The 15,593-nt window shown below is 53.6% G+C and overlaps 5 protein-coding genes across 5 annotated transcripts; 2 read left to right on the forward strand and 3 right to left on the reverse strand.

The window, feature by feature from the left end:
- Positions 1-367: 367 nt before the first annotated feature.
- BKA58DRAFT_409818 (sorting nexin mvp1) lies at positions 368-2,723 on the reverse strand (the record flags this gene model as incomplete). The annotated part of the gene is made up of 5 exons (XM_046172170.1): positions 368-577; positions 633-1,226; positions 1,276-1,415; positions 1,464-2,195; positions 2,252-2,723. 5 exons carry the CDS (start codon positions 2,721-2,723, stop codon positions 368-370), a joined length of 2,148 nt encoding a protein of 715 aa, XP_046027405.1.
- Positions 2,724-2,983: 260 nt separating this feature from the next.
- On the reverse strand, positions 2,984-5,856 carry BKA58DRAFT_379822 (pH-response regulator protein palH/rim-21). Its single transcript, XM_046169846.1, has 2 exons — positions 5,624-5,856; positions 2,984-5,569 (listed from the first exon to the last, which is right to left on the reverse strand). Exons 1-2 carry the CDS (start codon positions 5,696-5,698, stop codon positions 3,311-3,313), a joined length of 2,334 nt encoding a protein of 777 aa, XP_046027406.1. The 5' UTR covers positions 5,699-5,856; the 3' UTR covers positions 2,984-3,310.
- Positions 5,857-9,382: 3,526 nt separating this feature from the next.
- Positions 9,383-11,894, forward strand: BKA58DRAFT_379829 (uncharacterized protein). Its single transcript, XM_046169847.1, has one exon. It carries the CDS (start codon positions 9,615-9,617, stop codon positions 11,751-11,753), a length of 2,139 nt encoding a protein of 712 aa, XP_046027407.1. The 5' UTR covers positions 9,383-9,614; the 3' UTR covers positions 11,754-11,894.
- On the reverse strand, positions 11,895-12,759 carry BKA58DRAFT_379831 (Alb1-domain-containing protein). Its single transcript, XM_046169848.1, has 2 exons — positions 12,573-12,759; positions 11,895-12,520 (listed from the first exon to the last, which is right to left on the reverse strand). The coding sequence occupies exons 1-2, from the start codon at positions 12,601-12,603 to the stop codon at positions 11,973-11,975; spliced, it is 579 nt and encodes a 192-aa protein (XP_046027408.1). The 5' UTR covers positions 12,604-12,759; the 3' UTR covers positions 11,895-11,972.
- A 116-nt stretch (positions 12,760-12,875) lies between these two features.
- Positions 12,876-15,375, forward strand: BKA58DRAFT_427963 (uncharacterized protein; the record flags this gene model as incomplete). The annotated part of the gene is made up of 1 exon (XM_046172998.1): positions 12,876-15,375. Exon 1 carries the CDS (start codon positions 13,150-13,152, stop codon positions 15,373-15,375), a length of 2,226 nt encoding a protein of 741 aa, XP_046027409.1. The 5' UTR covers positions 12,876-13,149.
- Positions 15,376-15,593: the final 218 nt, after the last annotated feature.

The raw sequence follows: 15,593 nt of genomic DNA on the forward strand, positions 1-15,593 counted from the left end.
ACAGAACTAGTCAAGCAGGACATGATACAGTATCGCCAGGACAAGCAACCAGCAAATGCACATTGAAGACAAGGCAGAAGTATCTACCCTCATCCACACATACGTAACAGGTATATACGTCGACCTCTTGATATCAAATGCGCGCAAACGAAACCAAAATAAACAAGACGTAGGAGACATGTACAAATTACAACCTTGGGTCATGACATCTCGGCAACCAACTGCTCCAGAAACAAGAGCACGAGCATGCCTCATCCTCCCATCCATGCCCACCATACCCGTTTACTCCTCGTCCTTGATTATCATGAACAAACGGGCAAGGAAACATCATTTCCTCTTTTCTCAATTCCACAAGGACAGGTGTTGCTTACTCCGCCTGAGGCATGCTCTCCACCTCTTCACTCAACGCCCTCCAATTATCCGCCTGCAGCTCCGCATACTTGACACGTTCCTGCGCCCACTCTTGGTGCAGTCTACTAACATGGTATTGCGACTTTTGGAAGAAGAGCAGTTCGTCGCGGATGCATTCTTGGATGAAGACGCCGCGGGCGTGTTGTTGGACGATGGATTCCTTGTCCTAGTATCACGCGTTAGAAGACCATCTCATTGTACATGGTGAATTGGGGACTAACCTTGAAAATGGCATCCTCCACCTTCTCCGCCTCACCGGGCTTGATCTGCTCGGCGGGCTTCTGGCGGATGTTGTGGAGTTTGCTTTCGTTATTTGCGATGCGCTTTTCCAGTTGGGGGATATTGTCGCGGGCATACTTGTCTCGGCGGTCGAACATGTCGCGTACGCTGACTAGAGTGTCTCTCTGTCTCTTCAGGTCTTCGAGAACGCCTTCTTCCCATCCTCTTGCTTCGTCTTCTAGCAATTGTCTGCTGGAATCGAGGTGCCGTGCTGTAGCATTCATGCCCTCGTTCAGCAATGGCACGTCGTTTGTGTCCACGGCGTACGTTTCTTGACTTGACTCTGTGAGTCCGCTGAGAGCGGAGGAGAAGCGTGCGTATTCTGCTGCCATTCCTTCGTTTCGGCGGGAGAGGCGCTCCATCATGCTGCAGAGGGTGATGTAGGTTTCTGCGCTGCGTCGGACACCGGATCGGACGGTATCAAAGAGCTCAGGGAGGGTCTTCGGGAGGGAGTCTTCGAGATCCGGGGGCAGGGGTTTGCCGGTGAATTCTTCCTGAACGGATAGGTTGGCTTGTTTGCGCCATACTGCGAGTTCCTGTTTTGATTAATACATATTGGACAGTCCTCAAACTAGTCAAACATACCGTAGGTACTGTCAGGAACATGACTACCAATTGCTCCTGGTTCAGAACTGGATGCCGTACGAGCGCGTTGGTGAAGCGCGCAAGACCCTTTCTTCGCTTTTCGAGGAAAGTGGCATCTGCAGCTATTGGATTGCCGTTGACTAAGAAATCTCAATACGTATCAAGGCCATAGCAGGAGGGGTACTTACTACCGACCCTCTTCGGGGGCAACAATGGCAATTGTCTAAAAGGATACCGCTTATGCAGACAGTCCAACAGCCAGACGAAATCACTGTATCGGCGGACGACCTTTGTGGTACGTTTCGAACTGGCGACTTCGTAGTTGCGGTGCTGGAACATGAACATGCCCTCTTTCTCTGAGAGCGCAGTAATGGTTATAACCTCTTCGTTCCCACTGCCGCCTGGATTCAGTCGTCCGATGGATCTGCCCAACTCTGGTGTCGCATTGGAGCCGCTCTCTCCTGCTGCGGGTGCGCCAAACCCATCTTCTCCCAAGCCAGGGGCAGAAAATGGTTGGCTCGCTCCGCCATTGTATCCGCCCCAGCCACCTTCACTGCTCAAAGAACTTGGCTGGACGGGCTGCGGGATGTTGGAAGAGGCCGCGGTCGATTGTGTTGTGAATTGACTCGTCGTTCGTGCGGTTGGGGGTAGGCTCGAGCCGTTGGTGTGCGGTTGCGAGCTGGTATAGCTCGCGTGGCTGTGGCCTCTGTGCAGGTCGGGGCTGCCCCAAGGATCCGCCTCTGGGTCGCCGAAGGATTGCTTGCGCATAGGCGCACTCGACTTGTTTGCAGGCGACGGTTGCTGCGCAGAAGGCTGGCGTTGCGGCGCGGGAGGAGTCGGGGGCTGGGCTTGTTGGGGAGGAGGTGATGGTTCGCGGGCCTTGGTGGACTGCGGCAGCGTCACAGTTGGGACGGGAAGATCTGGCAGGGCGTCAATGTCGTTCTGTAGTGGCACGCGCGACAATGCTAACACTCACTCCTTTTCCTCTCGTCGACGCTGTCTAGGGTGATGTCCTCATGCTCTTGCGCCAACCCAATCAGGGCGAAGACGACATTGAACTCGTTCCTGCCCAGTTCGGCGCTGCCACCAGACGGTAGTACAATCTCGAGTATCTTGGTCTGCGCGTGACCGGGAATGTCGCTCTCGGCCAGTAGCTTCTTGACACCCTCCACGCTGACCCCATTGCCTTCGCGGTTCCCAGCCTCTAGCAGTGCGTCGAAAGCGTCAATGTACGAGTCGGGCACGTCGGAAGCAGGAAGCAGCGACTTGACGAGAGCTTCGCGTCCGGCTTTCTTGGGCGTGGGGAAGCCCCAGGGCGAGTCGTTGGCGTCCAGGTCGTCTGCGAACAAGCTGTTGCCCGTCTTGCCCGCGGGCTTGGGATCGTCATCGAAGAGCGACGACGACTGCTTCGCGCGCTGCGGCGGGTCATCGTCACCGAATAAAGACATTGTCGCTTGCAGAAGATGCGCAGCCGACTAATTATTTCCAAACTGCACGTCGTCGATGGACAGAGCTGCAGGGCCAGAGCTCAGACTGAGGTGCTACACGCGATGATAACATGGAGCTATGATGCGGCGGTGCAAGGAACCGGGCTCCACTAACGCCCGTCCCATGCCCTACCAGATCGTCACAGCCTTATCAATGCCTTGGCGCAGTCTGCTTGACATTGGACAAGTATAAAGGTACCAATTACTGACAAGTGCAAACATATGATTTACTGATTTATTGATATTTTGCTGTACATGCTATAGCGCTTAATAGATCGCAGCATCCACCGCTCCACCTATCGTCGCAGGCTTGCGCCATTCCACCTAAATCAAAGAGCCTGACCTTATGGCCGGCGGGTATCCATCCCTCATACAAACACCAAAGATTTTTTAAGTTCCAATTGCGCCATTCCATGCCAATGCTGTGTGGAGTCTCCACTATCCTCAATCCATGCCACCAATGCGCCATTCAATGTGGGGGTATATACGTGCTATCAACGTTCGAAATATAAACAGAAACATGCGAGAGAAGATGGTGCGTCGACAAACTACCTGTCGTGATCTGTCCGAGTGTGGTTTTCGGGCCTGCTAAAGTCGATGGTTGATGTCGACTCGTCTATTGGCAACGGTGAACTCGGTGCAGATGGCGGTTGTCGCATCTCTGTCCCGAGACCACCAGTGTTGTGTTGGCGACCAATCGGGGCTGCCGGCGAGAACCGGATGCGGGGAGTGCGTGTTGAGTTTGGCGAGGCCGACAGGTTGACGACCTCGCTTGAATTAGTCCCTCCATGAGATTGATCTTGTTCGCTCGGAGTTGGCGCACTCGCTTGCTGCGTACCCGCACTGGCAGAAGACTCGTCCTGTTGAGCTTGTTGCTGCTGGCGGATGATGTCTGGAGACCAGGTTTGACCCCGAGGTTGTGCAGGAATGATCGTGACTGGTAGAGTCGTGTCGTGCTGTGACCCAGGCTTCTTCTTCGACCTGAGCTTTTCGCCTTGCTGTGCAGCAAAGGTGCCCAGCCGATCGGCTAGAGCTAGCCCGTTGTAGTTGCGAGGGGGTATGTTGGCTGCGACGTCGTCAACCGCGAGTGGTTCGATGACCTGGCCTCTCTGCAGTTCCTTTGGCGGGGTTCGTCCTTTTCGTCGGAATGGGTTTCCTAGCGCTTGCCATTGAAATCTACTCCTGCTGGTGACTGGTTCCAGTTCTCCTCCCTTTTCAGGATCCTCAGGATCAGCTGGTTGAGCCTGAGGTTCTTGTGGCGAGTCTTGTGTTTGTGGTTGTGCTTCACGGTTTCCTGGTCGGTCATCTGTCGGTGCGTGCCGTGAATTGACAGGTGTGTCGCTGATGGGATGATAGCGGACTGTATATACAGTCGAGTCAGCACTGGTGGTGTCTGTTCTGCTAACCGGTGATGCAATGACTGGTACCGGAGGCGGAGTCTGCACCCGTACATAGGCCCGCGAGTTGCGGTCTCCACGTGTAGCTGATGCTGACCTTCGCACCACCGGAGGTGGTGCAGGGATGTGGATGGTGCGCTTCTTTCGTGCTTCTGCTCGTGGCGATTCGGTCATCTTGCGTCCGAACCTTTGGGCAAGATCATTGAAGCGTCCGGCATGTGCTGATGTGAACGCGCCGAAGCCGCCAGAGCCTCCTCCACTTTTCTTGTCATCTTTTTCTGATAGCTGGCCCTTGCGTTTTGAAGGCCATTTGGAGTCGGATGGGGTGTTGTCGAGCATATCGTCTCCATCGTATATTTCTCTCCCCAAGATTCCGTCTTTTCTCTCTTCTCTTTCTAGTGCTTCGATGCGCTCCACCCACTCCCAAACGATGACACTGGCAGCGGCAGCCCCTACCCAGCGGAAGTAGTCTCCCCATCCGGCAATGGTGTAGTTGGCGATATCGGTAATGAAAAATACGACGGGTGTGAGAATGGCGATGATAGATAGCAGGGAAACGACACTCATGTTCCACATCATGGAGTGGTAGAAGGCGTATCGTCTCTTGGTAATGGCGTAGTACATAACCCAGGCGGCGTAGAGCATGCTGAGTGATAGTTGGAACAAGTAGCTGAGGGCGGGGATCGCGGTGTCGAAATGTGCGGGGCGGCGTTGGTTCTCGTAGGGGCCGAAGCTGTTGAGACAGCTGAATGCAATGTCGAGCAGGATGAGCGCAAATCCGACCCATTTGATGATGACCTTCTCTTTGTGGCGCGGAAAAAGGCGTATCAAAGTCTGTACCTGTGCGAGCCAGAGGAAAATGTCGGAAACAACGCGCGAAACCTTGATTTCCATGCCAGCTACGACCTGGTCACGCAGCTCCATGGCATCGATGAAGCCCTCCTCGTACTGGCGTTCGGCGATCTTGAACGTGTCGGCAGTGGCGAGCGTCAGGGAAATAGCGACGGTCAGGGCCGCAGCCTTCTGCAGCCATGGCCGGCTTCCAACTCCTATGATTGATCCGCTTCCTGTTGCGCCGCTGATCATACCGCGTCGTCCCATGAGCCCTGAGCGTCCCGAAGCGTTGCCGACGAAGAAAGTGCGTGGTGTGATGATGAGCATGATGACGAGCATCCAGGCGATGACGGTCGCGGCGCCTGTCGCGTAGGCCTGGGGCGTGATGGAAGCGTGGAAGGGGTCGCGCATGTCGGCGACGCTGGTGATTCCCCCTGTGCCGTCGTCGATGCTGCCCTGTTGGGTGGCCGTGTTGGTGCATAGCGGGCGGAAGACGGCATTCTGGTCGAGCGTGATGGTGTTGCCGGGCGAAATTTCGATGGTACCATAGGCAGGCAGCTTGTACGAGGGACAGTGCTGGTATCGGTCGTCAGTCGCGTGCGTGGAGGGCGTCGCCGTCGTGATACTCACGTAGGGTCGGGTGGCATCGGGCGCGCGACGGTCCAGGAGAGGCGCTCCATGCCGCCAGGACTCGGCCTCCCACATGCTCGGTCGGCGTCTATACTGGTCCAGCAGCAGTTCGTGTCCGGTAGAAGAAGCCCATGGAGATTCAGACGAGCGTCATGGCCTGTGTGTGGTGTTGAGGTCGAGGGTCGCCGTCGTGGGTTAAGCGTCAAGGCCAAGTGGGAGGTGTCTGGGCGAAGCTTGAGGGAATGCAGGCGGTCCCGGTGGCACATGCCGTTCCAGACTGCCACTGCCCGCCGCTGATTGGCGCGTCTTTCGGCCCTACCAAACAGAAACTACGCTGGCCCTCAGCTGCACCGCGGAGCCCCCAGTCACTCCGCAGCCCGAAACGTCGCAGACTGAAGCCCTTGAGTGGGCCGCGTGTGCAACTCCAAACTGCTTCACGCGCGCTCTGGACTTTTCGCGCCTGCATCGTTCGCGAACACTATGTAGCCTCCTGAGATGGAGTTTTATCGGCGCATGAACCAATCTCGTCGGCGCAGGGTGGCAGGGAGCGAGCAACCTCGGATCATATCGGGGAGACATGGGGGACCCTCTTTTCGCGACTGGGGAAGCTGGATGCCTTCCCCAGCACTGACAGCAAAACCTAACCACCTGGCAGCTACTGCACCCGCCAAACCGATATGTTCATGCGACGACGAACTGCAAGAAATATGGTTTGACTGTTCCCAGCTCACGCTTCAAACGACAGCTTGGGGCTAAGATTCACTACTGCTACTGCGTCCATCCCAGCCTAGGGCTGAGGCTCACAGATGGCGTGATCTGGGTGACAGCTGCACCATGACTGAAGCCCAGTCCGCACAACAACAGCGATATTCTTAGTTCAACGTCGACTACATCCCAAAACCGGATTCTACACCCTTGCAATGCACCAGTGAACAAATCATTGCGACCCAGTGGTCTGTATACCAGCCGTCGTAGCCAGGTGTCGTCCGAAAAACACTTCATGTCTACCACGTGCATGCACTTCGCTTAGCGAAAGTGAGCGCATTCAGTTCATTCGACATACGAATCGAGCTGTCTCGATCTGTTCAACCTTGGAGAACACCAACCTTAAGAGGTAATCGGGACAAGCTGCTTCGTGCGGATGAACATCCGGGAAAGCTTGAACACGCCCACGTTCTGGCCATGCGCGTCTAGAACCGCCAACACAGTTCAGCCTGGTCTGACGCGCTTGATCCTTCCGTGAACACCTCTGCAGCTGTTCGCCAAGGGACACTACATGCTGCCGTTATCCGATCCTGACGCCGCTCGATAGCCTGCAGTCAGTGTCGCGCAACATGGCGAACCTGTGGAACGTGCTGTCAGCCGAACTCTCTTGTCAGCTCTCCCCACTCGTGACATATTGAGGTTATGCATGCAATGATCAGGCGTTATCGAGACCATGAGCTGCAGAGGTGAGGGCTGTAATTTGACGGAATGATGCTCACATCGCAACCCAAACATGGGCTTTGATGAGCGCATTCGACATCAAGTAAGGTGATTTCTCTGCTTAAAGCACAAATTGCTCCGGTGACATCTCTGATCTCTATGTCTTCCTGCTCTCCTGCCTTTCGTACTTTGGATATCAATCATCCAGTCTGGTGACTTATGTGCAGCAGAGCTTTTCTATGGGCAATGACTTCCCTCGTGTGAACGCGGGCTGTAGTAAAATTTTGGTGCCCTGAAGCTCACCAAGCGAAGAGATCTTCTCATTTGAAAAGACTGTGCGGGTTCGTAACATTGCCTGCTACAATATCTTGTGATGACGAAGGCGGGTGGATTTGTACTTGAAGGTGGAGATTATTTATCGTAATGCACATTCCAATACCAGTCATGTATGTGAAGTCATATTCAATGCAGCGAATGCGTTGTCACATAAGAGTGTGTGAATCTAGTTGGTGTGCTGGGTATAAGTACCCCTTGACACAGCCATCCTTGCGTTGCTTCTTTAGAACACGCACTATACTATCGACAACTACATGTACCTTTCGCTGTTACAATTTACTTATCACTCCAATCACTATTCGCCTGGAGCGAGTATCGAAATAGAAGCCAACCACCTTTACTCAAACCAGGCACAACAACAAAGCGGCTATCCCAACGTTACTTAGCTACATTACGCCTAATAACCCACCAATACCCCAGATCGTTGATATAACACCCGCCCACGCAGAGAGAGAGATCTTCAAGCCCTCTAGAATACGATTTACGACCCAAAGTTGGCTCCAAAGAGCAAGATCGAGATGAAGATATACCGCCAAGGGCTCAAAGCCTTGGAAGCACTGCGGGCCGGAGAACCAGAACCCAGTTTCAAGAAGAAGCGGCTTCCGCCCCCAGACGATGGAAAGGGCCTGCCATCTGCATGTATAAGAAAGGGTACTGTGGCGAAGAGAGAAGCAAAAGAGGCTTCTTGGGAGACCACCTTGGGACGAGAGAATAAAGGCTGAGCGTCTTGAACATAGAGAGGCGCAGGCACAAAAGAATTTTCAAGCCATCAATAGCGCTCAATTCAGAGCCGAGATGAAGAGATGTGACCATGCCAGCAGTGTTGGAGCTAGGAGCATGCCGGAAACCTATTTCAGGAAGGGTTGCCCAGTGGCTGCGAAACTGGGGGAGATGTTGAAGCCACAACAACCATATGGGGGGCCGAAAATTTCGACTAGAACGCAGCGAAGTGAGATTCCTCTACCGCCAGTGGCTGATGTACCGGCTCGCAGATCAAGCCTTCGCGGGAAGTCGAAGGCCAACAAGAAAGCGCACAAGAACCCGCCGCAGCTAGAGGTAAAGCCAAAGGTACTCACTGGGAAGGAACTGCACGACAAATTGACGAATCCCTTTGTCAAAATCCCGACTTGTAGCATGAGTTTCCACGGTCAATCGCAAATGGACAGAACGGGCGTTTTGCTTCAAACCTATAGCCCAGGTCCAAAAGCTAAGGACAAGGACACAGAGATAATGGAGCTTTTACAAGCCGCTAGGAGAGAGGAGGAAGCTTCGGTGAGAAAGATTGAAGCATCTTTTGTAGAGCAGGACGAAAGATATGCAGTGAGGTGCAAAAGAGACAACCTCAGTGACCAGACCGAATTACGATCAGACCGCAGTCTGAGTCAAAGGCGCACTCTATCGTTTTTGAAAAAGAGATAAATTGGAGAATTCACAGCACTATACTAGACTGCAGCTAGGCAGGATTGGCAGGATTTCAAGGAGAGTTGGTTCCGAATGAGATGCGGTAAGTAGGCTAAGCTAGACAAAGAGGATTTATATATCGAATTAATGGGGTGCTTCCGACGAGAAACCAAATCTGACAGTCGATTGGCGAGTGCGGTGACATTGACTAGTTACGACACTTCTGCTAAGCACCAAGATTAATGGAACAAGCATGAAATCAAACCAGCTAGAATCATGTCTCACCAAAGAGATGTTAGGGCAAATGCGCATTTCGTAAGGCTGTTGGTCGTTGTTTAACAAATGATTGTGTTACAGGTTTGTTCTATGCCTTAAAGCACCTTAAACAAGAAAAAAACCAAACAGCTCTGTAGATTACACTAGGATAAAAACAGGCAAAGTAGGTAACCTAACATCGATGTAGGCTCTAGGATGTTCTGTTTTTTCCTAGGTTGACGTAGAAGGTCCGGGTACACTTCTAAGGTTATGACGCTAGCGCACGTGCTCGCGCGCCTGCCTGAATCGCCGGGTCCTTGCAGATGCGCACTCTCTTTGTCGCCCCACCGTCATCGAAAGGAAGACGCATTTTTGCCGTTTGGAGCATTCTCTACAAAATTTTGGGCAATATAATAGTCGCGCAATTATTTCCGGGGATTTGCGACATTGGCAGATCTACAGCAACGTTTTCGCAACGCGATTGTCCGACGCGACGGCACTGCGCAAGCTAGAATCCGGGGCGACACAGTGAGAGACCCAGAGTGAAGTAGACTCCAAGATTGGACACGCCAAGATGGCACCCAAGAAGGCGCGCGATCGTAAACGGCAGACCAAAATCAACTTTTCACCTGCTTCTCAATCCTTACCTGCGACTAAATCGACTGCCGCCACGACTATGGGAACCTCGCCGTCGCGGCCGAACCTCACGGCTATGAGACCGACAAGACGAGCGCCTAGCAGAGTTTCCAACAAGAGCAACACCAACAAGCATGATTCTTCGAGCGAGGACGAGTTGGTAGTGGGAACAAACAAGGCGATGCGGTTGGGGATGCCAGTCGGGAGCACAGCGCGTGGTATGTTCGATGGGTCCAACAATGGCTCTGCCAGCTCAAAGACGGAGGAGGAGGACGAGGACGAAGTACAAGTGGGGCAACCGAAGTCGCGAAAGCGGAGACGAGCCGCGACGCCCAGCGAGTCTGAAGACGAGGAACCGACAGTCACAGTCATCCCACGCAAACGACAACGACGTGTAATCGAGATCGGATCTGATACCGCAGAGAAACCGAAAGATAAAAAGAAGGAAGAGAATAAGAAGAAGTCTTCAAAACCCAGCAAACGGCGAGAGAGGAAGGAGAGTACACCAGAGGAGGAAGAGTCACAGCCTGCACCTCGCAGCAGCCGAAGGAAGACTGCGAAGAAGGCCCCGACACCAGACGAAGATGACGATGAGGACGAACCTCTCACCCCTGTACCGAGCTCGAGGCGGAAAATCGCCCGCAGGCGTTCTCCATCCCTTGAGGAAGAAGAGGAGCAGAGCCCACCTCGAAGCACGAGGCGCAGACTGAAAAGGCGAAAGTCACTTTCAGAAGACGAGGAAGAGTCGTCAGCCACGACCCAACTTACAAATCGTGGGGATTCTGCGTCAGGCGATGAAGATGAAGATGAGGAAGAGGGTGAGGGAAGCGCAGACAACGACGAGGAAAACGAGGAGCAAGACGAATTGAAAGAGGAACTTGCGTTTCTGCGATCGTCTCCATTACCGGATCGCGGCAGACTAAGAAGCACACAAGGCAAGCCCAAAAACAAACGCCAGGAAGCTCTAGAGGCATTGAAAAGGCGACGTGCTGGTACCAATGAACCATCCTCTTCTGCGACACCTGGGCGCAAAAGAGCGGTTGTGGTGGAAACAGACTCTGAGTCTGAACTCGAGGTTATCAAGGAAGAGCCAGAGAGTGATCCTGAGATATTGGAACAGGATGACATCGAAGACGACGAGCAAGAGTCAGACCGCGATGCCAACGCCCTTGACATGTTCCAGGAAGACCAAGAAGATGAGCACTTCATCGACGACGACCCGGATAATGTACTCGGAGAACCATCTGTCAATGACGATCTCGATGAAATGCGTCTGGCGTTCAGTCTGTCGCGTGCGAAAACACGGGATTTGTTCAAGCACGCTGTCGAGTGGATGGTCATGAAGAAGATCCATCCAGGTTTCGATGCGGAAAAGAACGTCTACGTGCTGACTTTCCGCAAACTGGATGATGAAGTGAAGGGTCTCGCAGGTTCCAAGTACACATCCTCGGCCTGGACAGCAGACTTTACCAGAGCCATTCGTGCAAGACCGCTGCTCTTGATGAACGAACTCAGCGCTGCCGAAAGGGCCGTAATGTCACCACATTGCGAAGCCTGCAACCGAACCAACCATACCGCCAGCTTCGAGGTCCTCTTCCAAGGCCAACCCTACCACCCAGAGACACTGGAACCTCTCGCCAATGCCTCAGACTTTAGTTCAGACAGCGATAGCGACAGTGACTCCGCCTTGTCTGCCGACTCTGAAACTCAACTCAACGGCGAAAAGCCAACTTTCAACTACCAAGGAGACCGGATACCTCCAGAGTCCCACCGCTTCCCTCTGGGTTCAACCTGCAAAGCCAATGCCCAAGTTGCGCATACACTGTACCACTGGCGCTACAATCTCTACCAATGGGTCAAAGACTACCTGAAGGACGAGGGACATCTGACTGCAGAGAAGTTGGTCAAGCGAGATGGACGAAGTGATCGCAAGAGGGAAAAGGAGGCGAGAAAGATTGTGGATACCATGGAGGAGAACGGGCGCATCAGGCAACTCTACCACTCCTACAAGGATCAGCTTAGGGCAGCGGTGGAGGCAGATAATGATTATGCGAATGGATGGGGTAGGAGGGGTTGATGATTTGTGCGTCTGCTTCGACGGACAGAGCGGTACTAGTAGCCTGTATACCTTTGTTATTGACAAAGGAGCTGGCTTGTATATCAGCACATCATCTCAATCCATAACGAGCGTGGACATTGAAATGACAATGAAGAGAAGTCCAACGTATCAATTCGTAATTTTTGGGTATCATATGCTTCGTGACTTTTGTGTTCGAGCCTTCTTTCTCTCTCTACCTCAAAGCATCTCCTCTTCCTCCACAGGCGCCGGGATACTCTGCGAGATCTCAACATCCACCTCCTTGCCATCGCCCTTGACCTCATCACCTCCCTCGACTACTGCCTCTTCCTCATCCATATCCTCATCACTAACCCACTCCCTCTCCTTCCTCTTCTCCTCCGCCTCCAACTGCTCAAGCGCAACTTGCTTCTTCGTCTTCTTCGTGCCATCGCCATTGACATCTTCCCAGCCCTTAGCCCTATCCTTGATCTTCTGTTCTTTGCCCACACTCTTGATCCGCTTCTTCTCAAGTTTCTCCATGTTCTCCTCCGCACGCTCAAGGCCCTTTTGGTAACGTAACCGTTGTGCGCGGGTCATGTTTGTGCCTTTCTTCTGCTTCTTCTGGATGCCGGCATCTTTTGCGGCGAGGGCGTGGGGGTTTACTTTGGAGGGCCGCGATGGCGAGGCGGAGTCGCGGGTTGTGTGGGCGGGTTTTTGGGCGGCTTTGTCGAGGTTGAGGGAGGGGGAGACGGCGCGACGGGCGGCGCGGGAGTGGATGGTCACCGCTGTGTAGTTATTAGGAGTTATTCGTGAGGATGGTGCATTCATGGTACATACGGCGCTTCTTGACCTTTGCTGTCTTTGCCATTGTGTATTGGTTTCTTGTTGTCGCTACAGGATTCTGGTGGTATGAAGGGATTGAGTAAAGATGCGCGATTTAGTATGCTAATCGCGATACGTAGTGAACTTTTCTATGCAAACTCGTCTGCAGTCGAAAGAAGACTCAAATCGATCCAAAATCTCCAAAAGTCCCCACTAGCTCGTGAACGCGAACCCAAAATTCCGGATCCACTTGAGCCGCTAGCGCGCTCCCGCACCTTCCCCGATAACCCTTCAGAATCACAAGCCTCGCCCTTGCCCTAGATATTCACGCCGTTCCCGCCACCACCACCGCCGTCGCTCGTCTCGCCCCGACTGTCGCACCCAGTCTCTCTCCCATGTCGCAGACAAACACACCGCCGCGTTTGCTCTGTCTGACTACATCCATGCGCTGGCCCGAAGGTTGAAAGACCCACCATTTGCGCCTGCAAGCGTTACCCATACTCCTAGTTCAAAAGCCTTTCGCTACCGCCGCTCCCACAGCCTGCCTGTAGCAGCCTAGCGTTTCAAATTTATTTCTACCTTGCACCCAGCTATGAGCTACGCAGAGTACCCCGAATTCGAGGCCTATCAACAACGGTGGAACACAACCCAGTCGCATACCACTATCACGTCCGCTCTGCTAGGGGCTATCATCGGTCTGTACGTCCTCTTCAAAGCCTTGGATATACTCGGATTTCCCGTCTGGGATTTTATACAGCGCTTTCTCGAGATGGCGACCGACGTCCTACGCCTGCGCAGCGCCTCGTTCAGCTCAACAACCTCCAACACTAGCGACGACGACACCACACAACAGGGCGGCATGTTCGGTAGCCTCTTTGGCATGAGTCCGGGAAATCTACTACAAAAAGGGGTACGAGGTGTCGCAAATGCCTTCTCGCATGGCCCCAGCGACGTGCCGCCAGGCCTGGGCAATATCAGCAACTCTTGTTACCAGAACAGCGTTATCCAAGGCCTCGCCTCCCTTCCATCGCTACGCGACCACCTTTCCAAGACGACCTCCCAACACCCCGCGCTTACCTCCGAGAGCACAAATGGCGCTCTGTTCGATATCATCACTAAGCTTAACGACCCTGCGAATACGGGTCAGCATTTCTGGATACGTGGCAAGTTGAAGTCGATGAGCACTTTCGAGCAGCAGGACGCGCAGGAATATTATAGCAAGATTTTGGATGCGCTCGACGAGGAGGTCAAGAAGACTGCGAGCAGTAAGAGGCGATCGTCTGTCTCGTGGCTTGAAGTTACAAAGAGCCTCAGTGACTCTAAGGACCTGGATGAGAAAGCGCAAGACGGAACAAACAACGCATCGGACACGACGGAAACGTCACCTCAGATCCCATCGAACCCGCTCGAGGGACGCCTCGCCCAGCGCGTTGGCTGCACATCTTGCGGCTACTCTGAAGGTCTCACGCTCATACCGTTCAACTGCATCACCGTATCTCTTGGCAGGAACTACAACTACGACGTCCGTGAATGTTTAGACGAATATACCACTCTAGAATTCATCGATGGCGTCGAATGCGCAAAATGCACGCTGCTTAAGCTAGAGAAGACACTCGCGCCCCTAGTTGCTGGCAAGCCGGAATCGCCGCTGAAGGCAAGACTAGACGCTGTACAGGAAGCACTTGAAAAGGAGGACTTCGAAGATAAGACACTGCTGAAGACTCTGAACGTGCCAAAGAAGAATTGGGTGCAGAGCACAAAGTCGAAACAGGCAGTCGTTGCGCGAGCGCCCCAATCGTTAGTCCTTCACGTCAACCGAAGCAGCTTTAACGAGTATACTGGCATGCCATTCAAGAACACCGCAGGCGTCGCATATCCATCAGTATTGGATCTTGGGAATTGGTGCTTGGGTGGCATTCCTCATGGTTCACAAAAGCCCGCTGCATCGGAAGAGGAGTGGCCAAAGGATCCTAGACAGTCGATGCTAGCAAGGGATGAGCCCATGACAGACTCGCCCTTCCAATACCGACTGCGCGCCGCTGTCACGCACTACGGTTCGCATGGTAATGGTCACTACGTCTGCTACCGTTCGCACCCTAAACCTGCGCCTAAGCCCAAGAGCGATGAAGACGCCGAAGTGTCATCAACAAAAGACGATGAGGCCGAAGATGTTGCGATTGAGGGTTCACAAGAAGATCCATCGGCACCACAGCCAGAGCAGTGGTGGCGCTTCAGCGATGATAGCGTATATCCAGTATCTGAGGAAGAAGCGCACCAAGGCAACGTCTTTATGCTCTTTTACGAGCGCATCGACGAAAACACTCCTTCACCGCCAGACGCCAGGGTGGAATCTGTATCTGCAGCAGAAGAGGCACCTTTACCACCAGCTAATCTTCCCATCAACGGATCAACAGTCGTGGACGACGAAGCCACCAAGGTCGCCCTACCTGAAGACGACGACGACGATCTCTTCGACCACCTCCCCACCCCAACACACCCACCTCCCGCTCTCGATCCTCCCCCATCCGCATCTCCAGCCCCAGAACCAGCCTCCCCCTCCCTCACAATCAGTACCCCCACCGAACCCACCCACCCAATCATTCAACACGACCCCGAAACTGAAGTCAGCGATGCAGAATCCGAAGACGCGCCTTCTACCCAACTCACCTCGGATTACGAGTCCGAAACTGATGTTTCGACCCCGCCGAAATCTACGCCCGTGCAAAAAGTCAGTCCGCATCTCATGCGTACGGCGGGGAATGCGTCGAGTAGAGGGGACAGCGGGAGGCAGAGCTTGCCGTTGGTGTCGGCTACGTAGTTTGTCAGCGGCGCGAAACGGATCAAGCTTGAGGGTGGGTGGTGTGGTGTTTTGTAGCTTAGGGATGGTAGTGGGGAGCGGCGTGTAGTGCTGGCGCGTGACGAGAGCGGGAGTGTTGTGTTTCAATGGGATTTGGCGTTGACGTTACCTGTTTGCCCGACAGGGTCAGGTTGGTGTTGTTGACTTGTCTTTTCGTGTGAGTATTGTATAGCTAGTTT

The sequence above is a fragment of the Alternaria rosae genome (assembly GCF_020736505.1).
Source record: "Alternaria rosae strain MPI-PUGE-AT-0040 chromosome Unknown BKA58scaffold_3, whole genome shotgun sequence".
Taxonomy (NCBI): Eukaryota; Fungi; Ascomycota; class Dothideomycetes; order Pleosporales; family Pleosporaceae; genus Alternaria; species Alternaria rosae.